Raw genomic sequence first — 19862 nt, forward strand, 5'->3', positions numbered from 1 at the left:
GATACCTAAAGGCACTCTCGCCCACACCCACATGTTGTGTGTTGTGTAGTACCGCACATGTTGTGTAGCATTGCTGTAACCGTTATCACTTTTTGGAGTAAAGAGCAGATCTCCCTTTGATTGGTGAATGTCCCTAAAGCACAGCTTCCACATGTCTCCTTATTTTGCGCTCCGCAATAACACGGTGAACCTCGTTATATTCAATTAATGCTTGTCATTAGCAGGACCATACACAGGGCCTCTGCTCTCTTCACTGATCCTGGAAGCTTTAATCTCAGCCCACAATTTTTTCAAATGAAATATTAAAATGCACGTCTGATAAACAAAGCAGTGACTGTGTAAAATAAATATACCATTCTGCACAAAACAAAATGCAATTTTGTAGTGAATTAAGTTGTACATTTAAGATAATATTTTAAAATATTTTCAGCGTGGTACAGTAAATTACAAACATTTTTAAAGTTACGCAACAAATATAATGAAGTTGCATTGACAAGCAGCACTATACGGTCACATTTCAGCACTTCACATTTATTGACAGCGTCTCTCTTAAGTAGCACTTAAAGTGCGTCCTTGCACGTTCATGTTAAGTGCAGTTTTGGGAAACGCACATAAAAAATAACGAACATTTGTAAAACCGCTCGTAGAGAACGCTCTTAACAATTGTGGTGAGAAGAATAGCATCTCAGAATGCTATTCTTAGATGCGGGTTGGCGCTGTTTTTGCGGCACGAGGGGGAGCTACACAATATTAGGCAGGTGGTTTTAATGTTGTGGCTGATCGGTGTGTGTATATATATATATATATATATATATATATATATATATATATATATATATATATCATTTTTATTTTTATTTTTATATAAGTGCATGGTCAAGTGGTCATGGAAAATATATGACTTTAGCCATTTTTTGAAGACAAGCCTTCAGTGAGTGAGTCTGCTTCACCGAGGGAGTTGGGGAGGTCATTCCACCAACGAGGTACAATGAAGCTGAAAGTCTGGGAAAGTTATTTTGTGCCTCGTTGTGTTGGTACAACAAGGTGCCGCTCATTAGCTGACTGCACGCTTCTGGTGGGAACGTAGCTCTGCAGGAATGATTTTAAGCTGGAGCAGATCCAGTGACTGTTCTGTATGCGAGCATCAGAGCCTTGAATTTGATACATGCAGCAACCGACAGCCAGGGTAGAGAGACAAGGAGTGGTGTAATATTCGCTCTCTTTGGTTCCTTGAAGACTAGACGTGCTGCTGCATTCTGGATCATTTGCAGAGGCCTAGTTGCGCATGCTGGAAGGCCTACAATGAGACCATTACAGTAATCCAGTCTAGTTATGACAAGTGACTGGACAAGGAGTTGTGTGGCATGTTTAGAGATTTTCCTGATGTTGTAGAATGTAAATCTACATGATTGTGCTGTCTTTGAGATTTGATCTGTGAAATTGAGTTGGTTGTCGATGATTACCCTTAGATTTCTGACTGTTTTGGAAGGTGTTATAGTAGATGAGCTCAGCTGGACAGAGATGTTGTGCTCAACAGCAGGGTTGGCTGGAAAGATGAGGAGCTCCATTTTCGCTAGTTTGAGTTGCAGGGGATGATCCTTCATCCAGGCCGAGATGTCTGTCAAACAGGCTGAGATTTGAGCCATCACCATGGGGTCATTGGACTGGAAAGACAAGTAGAGCTGTGTGTCATCGACGTAGCAGTGGTGAGAGAACCCATGTGCTTGAATAATGGGTCCTAGTGATGTTGTGTATATACAGAAGAGAAGTGGTCCAAGCACTGAGCCCTGAGGTACCCCAGTAAGTAGCTGATGTTACTTGAACACTTTATCTCTCAAATCATCCTTCACATTTTCCGTTCTGATGCTCGTATCGATGCAGCTGCATCAGTAACCTGGCAGTCGAGAGTTAGACATGACTCATGTGTTATGTAAATCCTGCAAAACTAAAGTACTCAAGTAACACGACGAACCTGCATCTACCAGTAAATCTGTCAAGATAAAGCCTGCAATATGTGCTTCTTTAACCCTTTACCAGGGTATGAAATTAACACCCACCAAATGTGGGTACTTTTGCGCAGTGGTGGGTAATTTTGCTCATCTGCCAGCCACTGTGGTGGCAATGTGTCACCTGACCACATGTAATCAGATCACCTGAGATGCATCTTAATACCAGGTGTAAACAGGGTCTGTGTCAGTGGTCTGAAAACAGTTTTGTTTTATATGAGCACTGTAAATGATCTTAGACCATCTCAGCATATCTCAGCATATTATGCTGTGCATCTTAGCACAGCATATTTTGCACTGCCTATTATCTGTGACTCTTGCTGTGTATTTATAAATATGGTCTAAAACAGTGATTCCCATCTGGGGGAATATATTAACCAGGATATATATACGGTATACTGTATATCAGTGTCAGAAATTAACTTTTTGTATTAATGGGCTATATTTGCCCCTGGAATTGATTCTCAAGGGCATTTTTTTACCTTTATTTTTTACCTTTTTTTTATTTATTTATTTGTTTTTATTAATTAAATCAAATTCTCAAGATTGATACCAACATCAACTCATATTTTATGCCACAATATGTATAACTAGGAATATAATTGAATATTCAGAACTATATCAGATGTTACAAATAATAAAAAAGAATTCATTGCAAGGGCATTTTTGCCATAGTGTGTATATATATATATATACACAGTGCATCCGGAAAGTATTCACAGTGCTTCACTTTTTCCACATTTTGTTATGTTACAGCTTTATTCCAAAATGGATTAAATTCATTATTTTCCTCAAAATTCTACAAACAATACCCCATAATGACAATGTGAAAGTAGTTTGTTTGAAATATTTGCAAATTTATTAAAAGTAAAAAACGAAAATAAATCACATGTACATAAGTATTCACAGCCTTTGCTCAATACTTTTTTGAAGCACCTTTGGCACCAATTACAGCCTCAAGTATTTTTGAGTATGATGCTACAAGCTTGGCACACCTATTTTTGGGCAGTTTCTCCCATTCTTCTTTGCAGGACCTCTCAAGCCCCATCAGGTTGGATGGGGAGCGTCGGTGCACAGCCATTTTCAGATCTCTCCAGAGATGTTCAGTCGGGTTCAAGTCTGGGCTCTGGCTGGGCCACTCAAGGACATTCACAGAGTTGTCCCGTAGCCACTCCTTTGTTATCTTGGCTGTGTGCTTCGGGTCATTGTCCTGTTGGAAGATGAACCTCTGCCGCAGTCTGAGGTCCAGAGCACTCTGGAGCAGGTTATCATCAAGAATGTCTCTGTACATTGCTGCATTCATTTTCCCTCGATCCTGACTAGTCTCCCAGTTCCTGCCACTGAAAAACATCCCCACAGCATGATGCTGCCACCACCATGCTTCACTGTAGGGATGGTACTGGCCAGGTGATGAGCGGTGCCTGGTTTCCTCCAGGCATGACGCTTGCCATTCAGGCCAAAGAGTTCAATCTTTGCTTCTCATGGTCTGAGAGTCCTTCAGGTGCCTTTTGGCAAACTCCAGGCGGGCTGTCATGTGCCTTTTACTGAGGAGTGGCTTCCATCTGGTCACTCTACCATACAGGCCTGATTGGTGGAGTGCTGCAGAGATGGTTGTTCTTCTGGAAGGTTCTCCTCTCTCCACAGAGAAACGCTGGAGCTCTGTCAGAGTGACCATCGGGTTCTTGGTCACTCCCTGACTAAGGCCCTTCTCCCCCGATCGCTCAGTTTGGCCGGGCGGCCAGCTCTAGGATGAGTCCTGGTGGTTCCAAACTTCTTCCATTTACGGATGATGGAGGCCACTGTGCTCATTGGGACCTTCAATGCTGCAGAAATTTTTCTGTACCCTTCCCCAGATCTGTGCCTCGATACAATCCTGTCTCGGAGGTCTACAGACAGTTCCTTGGACTTCATGGCTTGGTTTGTGCTCTGACATGCACTGTTAACTGTGGGACCTTATATAGACAGGTGTGTGCCTTTCCAAATCATGTCCAATCAACTGAAATTACCACAGGTGGACTCCAATCAAGTTCTTCTCAACATCTCAAGGATGAGCAGTGGAAACAGGATGCACCTGAGCTCAATTTTGAGTGTCATGGCAAAGACTGTGAATACTTATGTACATGTGATTTTTTTCATTTTTTTATTTTTAATAAATTTGCAAAGATTTCAAACAAACTTCTTTCACGTTGTCATTATGGGGTATTTTTTGTTGAATTTTGAGGAAAATAATGAATTTAATCCATTTCGGAATAAGGCTGTAACATAACAAAATGTGGACAAAGTGAAGCGCTGTGAATACTTTCCGGATGCACTGTATATATAAATGTAGCCTTTAGTACACATCTTTGGTTTTGTGTCGATGAAAGGTACTTGAGTCTTACTGATGGTGCTGTGGGAGTATTATGGGGAAAGATTGGGAAACACTGGTCTAAAATATGGGTTATATGAGCATTAAATGTACTAATTACAGTTTCATGTTATGATAATGAACTCTTAACTTGAATACAAGAACAGTTTTCAAAGAGAGCTATTGTTTCCCATGATTGTGATTCCTGTGTAAATACATTTGTGGCATAACTGCCACTTCAGATGCAAATTCTGCACCACCTTTACAATGTAAAGATGAGACAAAATACACATACAAATCCCAATTGGTCACCACCATCTGGAGAAACATTGCCTCCACAACACTGAGTAATACATCTGACAATGTTATGGAGGTGTACATGCTCTCCACACTCATCGCGTCCAGTTTTTATGTGTGCCTAGCGCCGCTGCGTTGCTGGTGAGTCTTATCAGAGAACCATCCACCAGCACACTCACTGACGGGGATTCCTACATAGTAAGTGTACTGAGACTCATTCACAGGTTTGTGAGGGATTTAATGGATCTGGAATTGGCTCCTTCAGTTTAGCATTTGGTGGGTGTTTAGTGTGGGACTTTTGGACATGTTAGTGGAGAAGATGCAAGTTTAGTTTACAGCCAAAGGATTAGAACAAACTGTAATTATTTTATCTCGCTGCTTCTCTTTCTCCCTCTCCCTTCTGCTTCTCACTTACACAAGTTATTGAATCTAATCAGAGAGGTTTCGATGGACCAGCATCTATTGCACCTCTGATTATCTCCTATATTGGAACATAAAGGTGATCCATCTGCCTGTGAGTTTGAAATTAGACTAATTAAACAAATGAGCCACAGTAAGTTTAGATATTCTAAGTGATTAATAGCTAATTGGAAATGCGAATGCTACGCACATTTTTTTTTTTCCTGAAGTGAAGTAGCTGCTTCTCCCATGTGGGCATTTCACTCTGAAATAACCATGTTGTAGGACTAAAGTTTGTAGTCAAAGGTGATGCCTTTTCTCAGCCCCATTGGGGGGAAATTTTATTTCACCCACTTGTGTTCCGTTGAGCAGACTGGAACGTACCACACTCTCTTCTCTTCATTCAAGGCTGTGCTCAAATAAAAAATCCCTTTAATTCAATCAGTAAGGTGCACAGCTAAACAAAAGGATGGTAACAACAGTTCAATAGTCATTTGAAGCTTAGCAACACTATATAAATGTAGATTTGGTTACTAGCGCTGCTAACGTAAATAAATAAATAAGTAATTCGACACTGCAAAAGAACTATGGTGTCAACTGTTTTTGATGCAAGAACAATCCACCAACAAATTCTGCTATTTCTGCCATCCCAGCAGCTCTTGATCAGGTGAAAATTGGATCAGGATTCTTCTGTGGGTGGAACGAAAGATAGAGAGAGAGAGAGAAATGGAGAGAGAGTAAGGGAGATTGTGTGTTTATGTGTGTGTGTGTGCATATGATGCAAACACTCCTATGTCTATTTCCTTCTCATGCCCTTCTTAATTGGCACAAATATGTAAGATCAGCTCTTTGCCATGAATATGAAGGCAAAGGTTTCTGGTGTGGGCCACTGTGAGTCTGATTATAAGGCTGAGTGTGATAGAGCTGTTGAATTATGGCCCACGCTGATCAATATTAAGTCAATAAAGAGCCTGATTGATGACCTGGCCATGACACACACATACATACACACTGATCATGTTCTTCACTGCCCCTTTTAACCATTCAGGCATCATTAATATCACTATATTGCAGAGTTTATTTGTATATATAAACATGAGCACAGCGTGCAAAATATCTACATAAAATATCAGAAATTAAAATAAACCGTGCACTTCAATTAAAATCGTAAATTAATACAAATTAACCAGCCAATTCACACAGCAACTGCATATAGACATATGTATTTCTGATTATAATAATGTCAAGGAAATATTGTATCTACAATTATTAGTCTAATTAATCAGGTTTCAATTTGAAACCATGCCTCAAGAAAAAACACAAAATGAGATCTCTTTAGTATCTCAATTGTTTCTCCTGAGCATGAAGACCCTATAATCTAAAACAAAGTCTCAAACGTAGCTCAGATTTTCCAGTACACCAAGTCATCCAAAGTTATAGATTTCAATATGACCTCAAACATTTCCCATTAAATTCTACCAAGACCAAATTATCTGGGCTATACTATTCACATTCATTTTATAGCTCTATACTTGTACAGTATGTCAACAACTGTCTATTTTTTCTATCTGTATTTCTCATTTTTAGGAGAAGTTTGAATCTTAAATAAGACATGTCTGAGAACTCCATTAAGTCTCCTGAGCTATGAAAGAGCAATCTCCATTTCCATTCATTCCTCTGTGTTGTATTATTGAAGTTTCCATTAAATGCAATTTTATATTTTTTATTGATATGATTTGTTATGATAGCTGTGGATCAGTCAGCATCACCACTGTGATGAACTGTGAACTCATCGCATGCTGTTCACCAACAAACACAGTTTCACAACAGAGCAGCTGTTCAGAAGTGCAGAACACACTGCTTAACACATCTTAATCGAGAATGCTGCATTTACAAAGTGAAAATGAGAGAGACATGATTTACTGTCATTTATGTTCATTTTTAGCACAACATGAAGCCTCATTGAATTCAGCTTTTTTATGTCATGTGTGTGTATTTGTTTATTCATAAGGGGTGACAGGATCGAATGTGTTTGTATTTGTCTAGTCAGTGGAATGTTTTGAACCCGAGCCCAGGGCAGATCAGATATCAGTTATATTGATGTGTTTGGCCACAACCATGTTGTGTGAGGTGGTTTTAGAGCTGTGACACTGTCTACCTCCCCACAGAGCACGACAGCTGGACAACAACATCTACAACATCTGCATCGCATTCACAACCCACACACATATACACACAAAGTACACACAAAGAGGCACATAAAGTATATTTGCTTAAAGCCACATTATCTTAATAATATCATGTAGGCTGACACTTACTGTACAAACACACATAGTCATTCCTTACTGGGCCAAGGGTTGTAACCAATAATATGGATCATGACAAACTCCTGCAGGCAAATGCAACATTATGCGCTCTCTCTCTCTCTCTCTCTCTCTCTCTCTCTCTCTCTCTCTCTCTCTCTCTCTCTCTCTCTAATTCTCACATTTTTCTTCCCCCCTAAGTGCTGAACAGTTTAGCAATCTTGCTGTTTCCCCCAATTCAAACTGCTCTACAACAACTACATTTTTTACAATTTCAGAAGAAAATGTGTGGTGCTTGTCCATGCAAAATTGGCAACAGTGATTAGAAGGTGTTTTGTTGGGTTGCCAGGACATTGCTCTGCAGTTGCTAAGGTGTTCTATGTGTTTTGTAATGCATTGCTAAGTGGTTGCTAGGGTGTTCTGGATGGTTGCCGGCCCAAGTCAAAAGAGCCCACCTCCACGTCTCTATGACATTCTCAGCCTGATCTCATGAAAATTACGTGACTGTGGCGACATTTTTGCAAAATTATATTACATTGTTCCTTAAGCCCTGTACAAACATGCAGCGACTTCAAGCAACAAAGTGATTAAATCTGATTCATTTTCAATGAGATCTGGCGACTTCCAGTGACACAAGCGACAGCAACCTGCCCACGCTAGATGTGGGCATGGCGATCGACATGCTAAAGTTGAGAAAAGTTTAACTTAATGCAAACGAGGAGCCAGGAGCTCACTCATCAGTCTCCTAGTAGAGTCCAGGCAACACAGAGGAGAAGTTTCTGTGAGTGTTTACACTGTTCTATATGATTTGTCTGTAATCATATACATGGATATAGTAAAAATGATGCATGGAAAAAAAACCTTCGACATTCTGAGTGAGTTTAATTCATACATTTATAGATTGTTCATCTAGTTAATGATTTAATGCACTGAGCACTGCTGTAGTTTATAAAACAACACTCTCCACTGCAGAATGTTCAGAATTGTAAGATATGTAAAACAAGCCACTTAAAATTATTTTGCAAAAATGTAGCTATAATAAACTGATTCTACATGGACATTCTGGTCCCTAGCTATGGCTTGGGTCTTTCTTTCAATGTAACTCTGGGATTTTTTAACCTGTTTTATCATCTGCGAGTCAAAAATTGTAAATATAATCTAAAGTAAAAGCATATCATTTCTTAACAAGCTGCACAATTTGAGATATCATTCATGTCTGTATCACGATGAGTGGGTGCAGGATGAGTTACTGGCTGAAGTTTAACACTGCATCAGGGGTTTGTTCACATATGAGCAATACTAATAGTGATGCTTACCTTTGCAAGCACCATTAAAACATGCCCTCTTTCACAATAACAAAATAAAATAGAGTGAACTGCTCTACATGAGCAGCTGTGTTTGAGTCTAGCCGACTATGTTAGCCCTCTGCCACAGTTCTGCCTCTGCCAAACACCCGGGTTCCTCCATTTTTATTACTGATTCGACAAGCGTTTACCATCCATGTGCTTTATTAAAAGCTACAGTATATTTCAGAGCACAGCAGAAGACAGAGAGCGCACCAGAGAGAGAGAGAGAGAGAGAGAGAGCAAGCAAGAGACAGATAGAGCGCGACAGGAGAGAGAGAGAGATGACATTAGTTTGAGTGGGAGCAGCTGGGAGATTGCTAGCAGTAACTGAAGGTTTATGTCATGGAGACATGGACAGTTCTCTTCTCACTCAGTCCACAGGCGCTGAATGGCAAAGACATACAGCTCCACACACACTCTCAAACGCACGTGCTTGATGGCCTCATTTACTCAGAGCTCTTGGAGACGATTACAGCGGTTTTGTCCCTCTCCAAAAATTTCACTGAAAAAACTGCAATTACATCATGTCGCTTGAGGCAGCGCTCACCTCCTTCCTGGTTGACTTTAAAAAAACAACATGAAATGGCATTTGCAATGCATTTGCCTTCCGTAATGTGAAGTATTTCAGAGTGAAGTGGGAAATAATGTTGGGCCAGGCTTGATTGTATCCATATATATTTGATTGGATCATTTAAAGTGGGCTTTGATTGGTTAACATTATTTTTCCCATTCCCATTTTTTTACATTATTGGTCCAAAATCTCACTGTACATTAAACATCAAATATCTTTTTGTAGGCAGCAGGTTCGCTTTCAGTCTGGACATGTGTAACAGTGGCCAGCTGATAGATAGCTGTCATCAAGAGGTGCACTAGCGACTGACACTAGAGGTTGTAGCCTTTAGCCTCCTTGTTAGCGCACCCGCCTCCCACGCTGGAGATGCTGGTTCGAGTCCTATATGGAGCGGGTAGAACAGGAGCGTCACAATGGTGCCGTGACCCGGATGGGAGTGAGGTTTAGGGGTGTGAGTGTAACGGGAGCCAGCTGATAGATAGCTGTGCAATGTGTATAAACCTCACTCTCCTGACCTCAAGAGGTGCACTAGCGACTGATGCTAGAGGCCTTTAGCCTCCTTGTTAATGCACCTGCCTCCCAAGCTGGAGACGCCGGTTCAAGTCCCGTACGGAGTGGGTAGAACAGGAGCTTTACAAATGCAAATTACTTGTCGCTGGAATCTTGACGCATCGTGACATGTATAGAGTCATTACAAAACAGAAAGAAAGAAACTGCTATAGATAGTTTTCATGCCTTATATATCTGTTATATGTCTAAAATCTGTAATCTTTAAAGGAGGAGAGATATTTTGAGCACATAACAGCAGCCCTTCAAGGCAGATTGCTTTCAAGGATTGTTTTTCTAGGTCTGCTCCCTGTGCAGACAGAGAGAGAGAGACAGAGAGATAATAAAAGCAGAAAGAGAGACAGAGAGAATATACTGAATACATCTCTGCCTGTCATTGATGACAAACCTGCTGGTTACACTGGGGTGGCGTTCTGCCGTGTTTCCTGACACGCCTTGCTGTAAAAAAAATACCAAGTGCACACTGTCTCACACACAATCTTCCTCACACACCTTAGAAAGAAATTGTGTACTGCACAAACCATTCAGCGGCTCAACATTCACTCAGATGGGCTGCCATCTCGCAGATTTGGAGTAACGCTTCGCAATCAGAAACCTGCTTTCTCCTTTCCGACTGTCACAGCCAACGTACCACCTAAGACTCAACCCACCCTCCATTTTAAGTCTACAATGGGGTATCATGATGAAGGGGCTTTTTGAAGTGCATTTTTTGTAGCATTATACTGTATTTACATGTATAGTACAGTAGAGGCAGACAGAAAGAGGGGGAGAGAGAGGAAGGAACAGGACTGGGACATGACCCAGGCCGGATTGGAATCCAGGTCCTTCGAGCTCTTATATTTGTCAGGGGCAAATGTGCTCCGACAGACAAACACTTTTTTTACCTACAGTAATTGTGAAAATTTTGTCAACAGTCAACAACGTTATGAAGTAACTAATAAAAGTTGTGACGCTACAAATTCAACTGTATTTTTCAGTAGTATGACTGTAGCTTTTCCAGTAATGAGCCACATTTTCCAACAAATAGCAATAGCATAAAAAAACACATGTGTTACATTGTATTGCAAATGCAGTAATAGAGTAATGCAGTAATAATGATTCCTTTATATTTAGCATTGGGCACACTAATTCATTTTCGGTTTGTTCAGGCGGTTCATGTGAATGAATAGTTAACATAAATGATTCACTTGAGCCCCTGCGCAGCCTTAAAGGGCATTTGCCAGAAATCACTCTTTTCTTTTTTTAAAGGGAAATATTTAGTTAATTGTTGCTGTTTATCACTGTATTTCTACTCAGTTATATAAAAAAGGGGGTTTCTAGTTTTATTACTTTATATTTTAACCAAGCAAAACCAAGCATTTAACATTTATTTAACATTAAAACCAAGCAAGCAATATTGAGAGCTGCGAAACAGTCTCCTCCCTGGAGAGGGGATGCTGAGCGCACACAGGAAAACAGAGCAACTACTCTACATAGGTGAGTTGAGAGCACGAATACCAATGACAAACGGCATGTACTGTAGGTTGTAGCATTACAGCTTGTCGAATTTGCCAAACAACGGTGTCATGTTCCGCTGCTACAGTACATCAAACATGTCTTTTATTTACGCCGACATCACCACGCAAATCTGTGGATTTGCGAGGCAGAAACAGCGGCAGCAAGTTGCTATTAACAGCCAGAGGTCAGGTTCCTCTCAAGGTTTTTTTTTCTCCACTAACTATTGAAAGGAGTTTTTTTTTTCTTTCTTTGCCACAGTCACCTTTAGCTTGCTCACTGGGGGCTTTAAGACTTTAAGGCATTATTTTTACAAAGCTGCTTTTAAACGATTTGCATTGTGAAAGTACTATTCGATTTCAAATGAATTGAATGTAGACAAACTCATTTTCTCAGGAAAAACATGAAAATTATGAGATTTCTCATAACAATCTGCTGTTAAAAAAAAAGTGTTGTTAAGTTACTTTATTATTGAGCTCTGCTTTATGTTACCAATGTCAAACACTGTTGTGTCACTTAAGATTTAAAATATATTATTTAAAATCCTTGAATAAGTTTAAGCAAAAACATTCTGTGTGCCCTGTTTTTTTTATTTTTATAATCGTGAGGCTTCTGCATCGTATTGTATCGTATCATTAAATTTATCATTACATGCCTAGGATGGACATGTGATTGGGTTAAAATGCAGCTAGACGAAGTGCAATTCCAAATGCAGGGATCTCGAATCATGTTTTTCTAAGTTTTAAACGTCATTTAACTTGATACAGCAACCTAAAAATGCTACGTTTATGTAGCAATGCAGCCAAAGTGAGATGCTCCAGAAGCATCCATCTGACACATGTGTACATTTTGCCTTTATAAAAGCTCTTATAATAAATCTGTCTCGGACAGATTGACAAATTCAATTGCAAAATGGATTGCTGTGGACTGTAGGCCAATGATATGTTCAGTTATATAGAAATAAATACATTGACTTCTAAAGCCACTGTTATTTAAATATAACTATTTATAATTATTGAATCATTATATATAGAATTATTGCCATTTGAGGGACTTTCTCAGCCAATATTTATATTTGCGATTAATTCTATTAATTACCGATAATCAGCATATCATGTAATTAATTTCATAAAAAAATTTAACCGATTGACAGCCCTAATAAAAATGTTTTTTTAAATGTATTTATTTAAAAAGCTTTTATGTAGTTAGCTACTTTTTGTTAGTATCTTTTAGTGTAGCCAACTACTTTTTTAACCCTTGTGTGTCAATTTAAAAAAGTTACTCAGAGGTCCTTAGAGGACAAAAATGTCCGCATCAAAAAACTGCCATAATTATATTATATATTAATATTATTTTCCACTTTCAATTAGTAAATTTTTTTAACCAACATCCTGATCATAACTACCAAATATTCATTCATTTTCAGGGTTTTAACCCTTTAAATGCCAGTTTGTTTACATAATGCCACTGTTGTTTTTACACACACACACAAACACACACACACAAATTTCTCAATACACACATACAAAACACACTCTGACTTCCATACCAACACACCCACACAATTTTAGCTGCATCATTTATTCAATTGGCCTGCAGTGTTCTATAATACAACAAACAAAAAATAGGAAAAAAGCATGTATTTGCTCCATAGGCTAAACATGAGAAAAATTGCACCATCTGGTGGAAAATATAAAAAAATTTATTTTGAAGCTAAGGCTCCAGAATAAAAGCAAAATATCATAGAATTCATGATTTTATGCTTTAATGGCACTGAGAGAAAATATTGCAGTTTCAATGGGGACATTTTTGTCCTTAAGGTCCTGAGTGTAACTATTTTGTGTACACAGTGTATTATAGTTGTATTATAGGAACTGAGGTTGAAATATCAAAATTCCCCCAAAAATACACACCTTTGGCAAAATTTATGCCGTTGGCATTAACACAGCTAAAATGATTGGAAAAACAAAAATGAAGGTCGCACAAGGGTTAAAAGAGCAGCTTGATTGTAGTTTAACTACTTTAAGTTATGAGGAGCTTGTACTGTAATTTGGAAAGCTACAGTTTCAAAGCAGCTTCTTCGAACATCGATTATCAAAGATACACATAATTTTTAGAAGATGCATTAAAAATCCACTTGGTTTGAATGGGCATGATGTTTGTGGTTTTCATTATCATGCTTTCAGGTCTCCACATCTCCTCTCCTTTCACACAGATGGCATCTCCACCATCTTCTCTTTCTCTTAGAGGGGAATTCTGGGCCTTTGTTTTAAAGCTGGTGCATCATCTTCAAAGGCCAGCAGGATTAGGTTTCTGGGAAAAGCCTGAGCCCTAATGGAGGCTGTAGACCATATAGACGGAAGCAGTAACCAGTATAATTGTAAAAGCTTGATCTCCAAATGCTTTAAAGCGTCGATAAAGTGCTGACATGGCTGAGGCCTAATCACACACACACACAAGCTCACTCCATACTCCCATCAACCTGTCTCATGCTCTCCACCCTTTACTGGAAGAACTGACCTGAGATGGTGAATTGAACTGAAAATCACGTCTGCATTGATCGAGGCTCATAGCTTAAGTGCAACTCTGGAGGAGATACTTCTCGGATGGACACGTGAGACACACACTCAAACTCTGTGCCTGCGGTCCTTGTCACTGACAAAATGAGAGCTGGAATAGGCAATATAATATATTTAAGCAATATCATACAATATTAGCATGGCTGTAATTAGGTGGAAAGGCATATTGAATTGATATTCAACACAACATCATGACTAAAAGTGGAATATTGCTTTTATGTGGTCAATTATGTGTATTTTAGCCTGTCTGCTTAAGTTTTTGATTTTGTTTCAATAGGTGCGTTTAAAGAATGAATGAGGTGATGAGAATTTGAAGTGTGTACATTATATTTTTGGCCTGCCAATATAGTTGGATGTGTTGCATACGGATATGTATACATGTTGGACAGATTTGGTGAGAATTATGTGCACAGCATTAAGAAACTGAGTTGTGTATGTGTGTGTTTGAGTGTGGTCTGTTGGCGCAGAGAGCCTGTGTAGCAGATAAACGGTAAATAAATGAAGACGATTTCTATCTTGTCTCTTACAGGCCCACCACCAGTGCTGAGGGAGGGAGGGGGGTCATGCTGATAATACCCATTAATAGCTGTTGCCACACAAGCATTTAGCATTTAACCTGAGTTAGCGACAGATGCTAATGTGTCTCGCTACACCAGATCCACTCAGCTCCAGTCCTGAGGGAGCCAGTGGCAGAATTATTTTGTTTATACATAACTTGCTTAATAATAAATTGATAGACTAAAACTTCATTCATTGAAGTGAGTTTTAGAGTGAGAGAGTGATTATAATTTCGAATGAGATGCTGGCTAGAAAGTAAATAATATAAAATGTATACTTATACTAAATGTTTAATGTTTTATAAAAAAAATTATAAATATGGTAACTTGTCCTTACAGTATAGTACAGTAATGGTATCGGATGGTAATACCATAGTAGTTAGATATATCATGGTACTAAATGATTACTATATTCATATATCATGGTATTTACAAGCAAGGCTTGACATTAACACCCGTCCACCCGCCAAATGCGGGTAGAAATCAGCAGTGGCGGTTAACTCCATCACTCTTACTTGCCACTTTGGCAGGTGACGTTTTCAGGGTTTTTCCTGCATTGAAAATTCTGTGAATGTCAGGCGACTCGAGTCGAAGCTGGAGCAAATTTAAATGTATTTATTTTGCGTTCAGTGCTCTGTAAGCAGTAAAAATCACAAACATCTGCGTGGGGCGGAGCATGCAGTACAGGACATACACCAGCATGCTCCAGAGATAGAATAGCCGGAGCTCTGGAATAGGGCAGAGCGGAACTTGGGTAAGTCAATGGGGCTTCACTCCATGTCGCAGCGGAGACCACAAAACTTGTGTGACCCATTTTAATTCTACAGAGAATATTCTACTGTACAGCACTATGGAGAAAGTCAAACCTCTCAAACTGCTAGACAGCCTCAACATTATAAACAGCACTGAAAACAGTGCATCTACATTTACTTAACCACAGTAAACAATGGAAGAACTATGGTAAACTTTCATAAAGGCAAGTACAATTTAGTATGAAGGGGTTAAAATCTGGATTTACATGAATTATGGACAAATTATTGACAAAGTTATCCTCCTGTTCTAAAAAGCTTCTTAGGCCCCATTTACACCTTGCATTAACATGCATTTTATATCCAGATAGTATCTGGATATTCTTAAGCTGGATTGCATTTACACTTTGCAGTCAAATGCATCTCGACTATGGTCGGATAGAGAACTTGATGAATATTTAGAATTTTATAAACATTGATGGATAATTAAAATGCTCAAATGCCATCACTTTAATAGTCAGGTTTTTTTTTTCTTTGAACATTTTTTGGTGGCCGCCAAAGCTAAATTTAATGACATTTAATGAAAGTATGTGACCGCTTTGGAATTAGCTGGTTTTCTGCATTAATTGGTCATACAATGTGATCTCATCTTCATCATAGTCACAAGTATACACAAACACAATGTGCTTAAGCTAACAACACACAAACAATGATAATATTTCATGTCTTTATTGAACACATCCCATTTAACATTTATAGTGCTGTGGAAAATGTAAGTGAACCATTAGGCTAATAACATCAACAAAAGCTAATTAAAGTACAGAGTTAGCAAACCTGGCATTCAGTAAATGAAATGAGATTGGAGGTGTGGGTTAGAGCTACTTTTACTTATAAAAAGCACTCAAGCATTTTGACTTTGCTATTCACAAGAAGCATCTGCTGACGTGGACCATGCATCGCAAAAAAGAGATCTCAGAAGACCTACAATCAAAAATGTTTTGCTTTGCATAAAGCTGAAAATGGTTACAAAGTTATCTCGAAGAGCTTAGATATTCATCTGTCCACAGTTAGACAAAGACAAATTGTCTATAAATGGAGACAATTAAGTACTGTGGCTACTTTCCCTAGAAGTGGCCATCCAGCCAAGATTACTCAAATGGCACACCGCAGAATGCTCAATGAGGTAAAAAAAAATAAAATAAAACCCTAGAGTGACAGCTTTGTTCATGAGTCTACTATATGGAAAACATTAAACAGGCATGGTGCAATGGCAGGACACCACAAAGGAAGCCGCTGCTTTCCAACAAAAACATTGCTGTGTGCCTGAAGTTTGCCAAAGATAACCTTAACACTCCACAACGCCACTGGGGAAATGTTTTGTGGATTGATAAAACTAAAGTGAAATTGTTTGGGAAGAACACGAAACACTACATATGGTGTAAAAAGGGCGCTGCATACCAACATGAAAACATCATCTCAACAGTGAAGTACGGTGGAGGGAGCATCATGATATGGGGCTGCTTTTCTGCTTTGGGGCCTGGACTGCTTGCCATAATTGAGTGAAAAACTAATTCCCAAGTTTATCAAGATACCCTACAGGATAATGCCAGGATGGCTTTGCACCAGCTGAAGCCCAGTAGAAGTTGAAGTTGGGTAATGCAGCAAGTACATAATCATTTCTGCAGATAAAATTTGTTGTTCATGTTATAATGTATCATACTCTGTTTTAATTATGAATAGGTGCGTATTATAATGAATGTGTACAAGTGTGGTTAAAATTATTCAAGAGAAGTTATAACATATTATAAGGCACATTATGAGACATTACAAATGTATTATAATACATTTATAATGCCTTTACAATGCGTTATAAATATTGGCTTCATAGAAAGTGATACCCATTTATTATTTTGCAGTAGTAACAATGGTATTTTGGTAACTATGATTCATTTTGTAAGATTACAACAGAGTAAAAGCCAAAGTCAGATTTATTGTGATTTGTTCCTTTTGAAGAGCATTGGAGCAAATTGAATGTCACGAAACAGAAGGAATCAACCACATTTTTGTTTTTTGCTTTAAAATACTCTCCAGTGGGAAAAATGACAATAAACATTAATTCAACTTCAGTATCAGATGCAAATATTGGTCATAGAACAGATACCATGTACATTTATAAAAGAGTAATGTCTTTTGCAGATGCTTTCTTAAGCAAATCTTTTTTTGTAAGGTAGTAAAAGGGAAATCTTGTGAGGGGGATTTACCATCCCACAGGACATCACGGCATGGGGCTGCTGAGGACAGTTTCACTAAGAGTAGCTTTGTTTCCAAGTGTCTCATCATTTTCAGAGCACAAAGAATGATGGCTGGACATTTGTAATTTAATGCATTGCAGTGTGAATGGCAAAACAGAGGAAGAAAAAAGACAACAAGGCCCCATAAAAATTAAAAGTAGTATGGTATTATGCTATTTAGAACTTAGTCTCTCTCTCTCTCTCTCTCTCACTCACTCTCATTCACTCTCTCTATCTTTCTCTCTCTCTCTCTCTCCCCCTCTTATCTGTTTTGCTCGTTTGTTTTGGCTGCTCTTTTTGATTCTTCTTTTAAAATGGGACACATAATCTCTTGCTAGTTTGTCATTTTTCTTGTTTTGCTGTTTTGGAATTTTTTGCTCTTTTTTTGTTAAGCCCAGTAAAATCTTTTTGAATTTTGTCTTTTCTCTTTCCCCCCTCTTTTTGTCTTAACCCCAGGTCCACTCACAAAAAAACACGATGAGTCTTCAATGAACAGACCGCGGGACGAAGGTATTTTTCTTGCATGTTTTTCCCTTTTTGTCTTGTTTTTCAGACTCTTTTTGGGGGGGTATGTATGTTTGTATGTTTTTGCAATTTGCTTTAAGCTCAACTAGCCACACACACACACAAATGTATACATTGCTTATATGTTATGTAGACACCAAATACTCATCTACAGTATTTGTGATGTGTAATTTTCTAATCTCTTCTTGAAACAATATATTCTTACAACGTTTCAAAGCTTCTTTGTATTTTAGGATTAATCTCCTGTCGACAGTTATTAAGACTTCGTTAGTTGTGCTCTTTTTGATTAATGGCAAAGGGATTAGCTAGTAATCAATGAACGACATATCCCATCAGCCCCCTGTGATTTAGGCCAATTTCATTGGCCCCAATGCATCCAGCTGAGACTGCAGTACAGTTGATAATGCAGACTGAAGGATGTCTATTAAATTAAACAGGCTGGGTTAAAGACTGTCAGAGAAAAATGTGAGTCTAAATATTATTCTTAATAGTCTATAAATATAAACAAATTATGTCTTAATATGCCCCACAATGTATGACTAAAAATATCAATTTAATTTCCCACAATTAAAAAAAAAAAATAAGAGGACAGATGAATTACAAACAAGCTATATTTGTGTATGTGTGTTTGTGTGTTTACAGTATGTTTGTATGTCTGAGCACATTTGTGTTTTTGTGTGTTTGTGCTTATACCTATGTACTTATACACCTGGCATTAACATGTGTTTCATATCTAATAGAATCTGTATATTCTTTAGCTGGATTGCATTTATACCTTTCATTCCAATGCGTTTCCAATGTGATCAGATAAAAGTTGCACTTACCTGTGCAACATAGTAAAACGCCACTTATATATTACATTATTACTTATACAGTAGTTGTATGCAGATAACATAAACGCATTCGAATTTACGCCTTTTTCGAATGTGATCAGAATCCGACCCTGACCACCTCCAAATGTGTTCTTCTCAGTTATTCGATTGCAATTCGATCACAATACGGTAAGTTGCTTGAAACGAGTCGCGATGTTCAGGCCACATACATGAACTTTTCTCCTCTCAAATTGAATTAAGTTTGGGAGCCTAAAGACATCAAAAACCCCGTTTCCACCTGGTATTAAGATGCGTTTCGGGTGATCTGATCATATGTGCTGAGCCCTAAATACAGGTCTAAATGGAGTCTAAAACGTTTTGTGACTGGATCACAAAAAACAAATACGGATGTGGTCAAAAACGCATGTGACCACACCGCATTTGAGGTGTAAATGCTAATCCGTCCTGTATGCATCCCGGCAGCAGTGAAGCACCGGCCCTCACCTGTAAATCAACTGCTGCGCTTAAACAATAGTTCAAACTTTGCTGTTTATGAGCGACTTTAAAAGGAAATAATCCTTTCCTTTTAAATCCATTCGATTGAAACATTTTAAAAAGTGGATACATACACAATCACGAGAGCTTCATGGATCTTCTTTAGTGTGTCTGATATCAACATAGATGAGAAGCACAAACACCTGAAGCTCCTTTAATACAGGTAATACACTAAAATAACGGATAATTCTGCTTGACATGTTGCGTGTGTGCTTAGATTACATTTCAACCACATCTGGGTGAAACAGCACGCTGTTTTTTGCACTTTCTTCATCTTTTCTGACATTGTTGCGCTTTATTATCACGCATTAACAGACTGACAAAGTGATTGATGTTTGTCGTCATGAAACAGAGACCATCTCCTCCAAATCCAAACACAAGTGGTCACAGGAAACGCATTTAAGTGACCTGGGGCCTCATGTATAAAACTCTGCTTAGATTTCTTCCTAAAAGTGTGCATAAGT

At 38.6% G+C, this 19862-nt stretch overlaps 1 protein-coding gene across 1 annotated transcript in view; it reads left to right on the forward strand.

Annotated features, from left to right (window-relative positions):
- Positions 1-19862, forward strand: part of LOC127433948 (neuroligin-2-like) — a 117210-nt gene that overhangs the window by 53551 nt on the left and 43797 nt on the right. The window contains exon 4 of the mRNA XM_051686336.1: positions 17963-18016. Within this exon, the coding sequence (XP_051542296.1) occupies positions 17963-18016 (54 nt within the window). The remainder of the gene's footprint in view (positions 1-17962; positions 18017-19862) is intronic.

Source organism: Myxocyprinus asiaticus, chromosome 43 (genome assembly GCF_019703515.2).
Source record: "Myxocyprinus asiaticus isolate MX2 ecotype Aquarium Trade chromosome 43, UBuf_Myxa_2, whole genome shotgun sequence".
In the NCBI taxonomy this organism is placed as follows: domain Eukaryota; kingdom Metazoa; phylum Chordata; class Actinopteri; order Cypriniformes; family Catostomidae; genus Myxocyprinus; species Myxocyprinus asiaticus.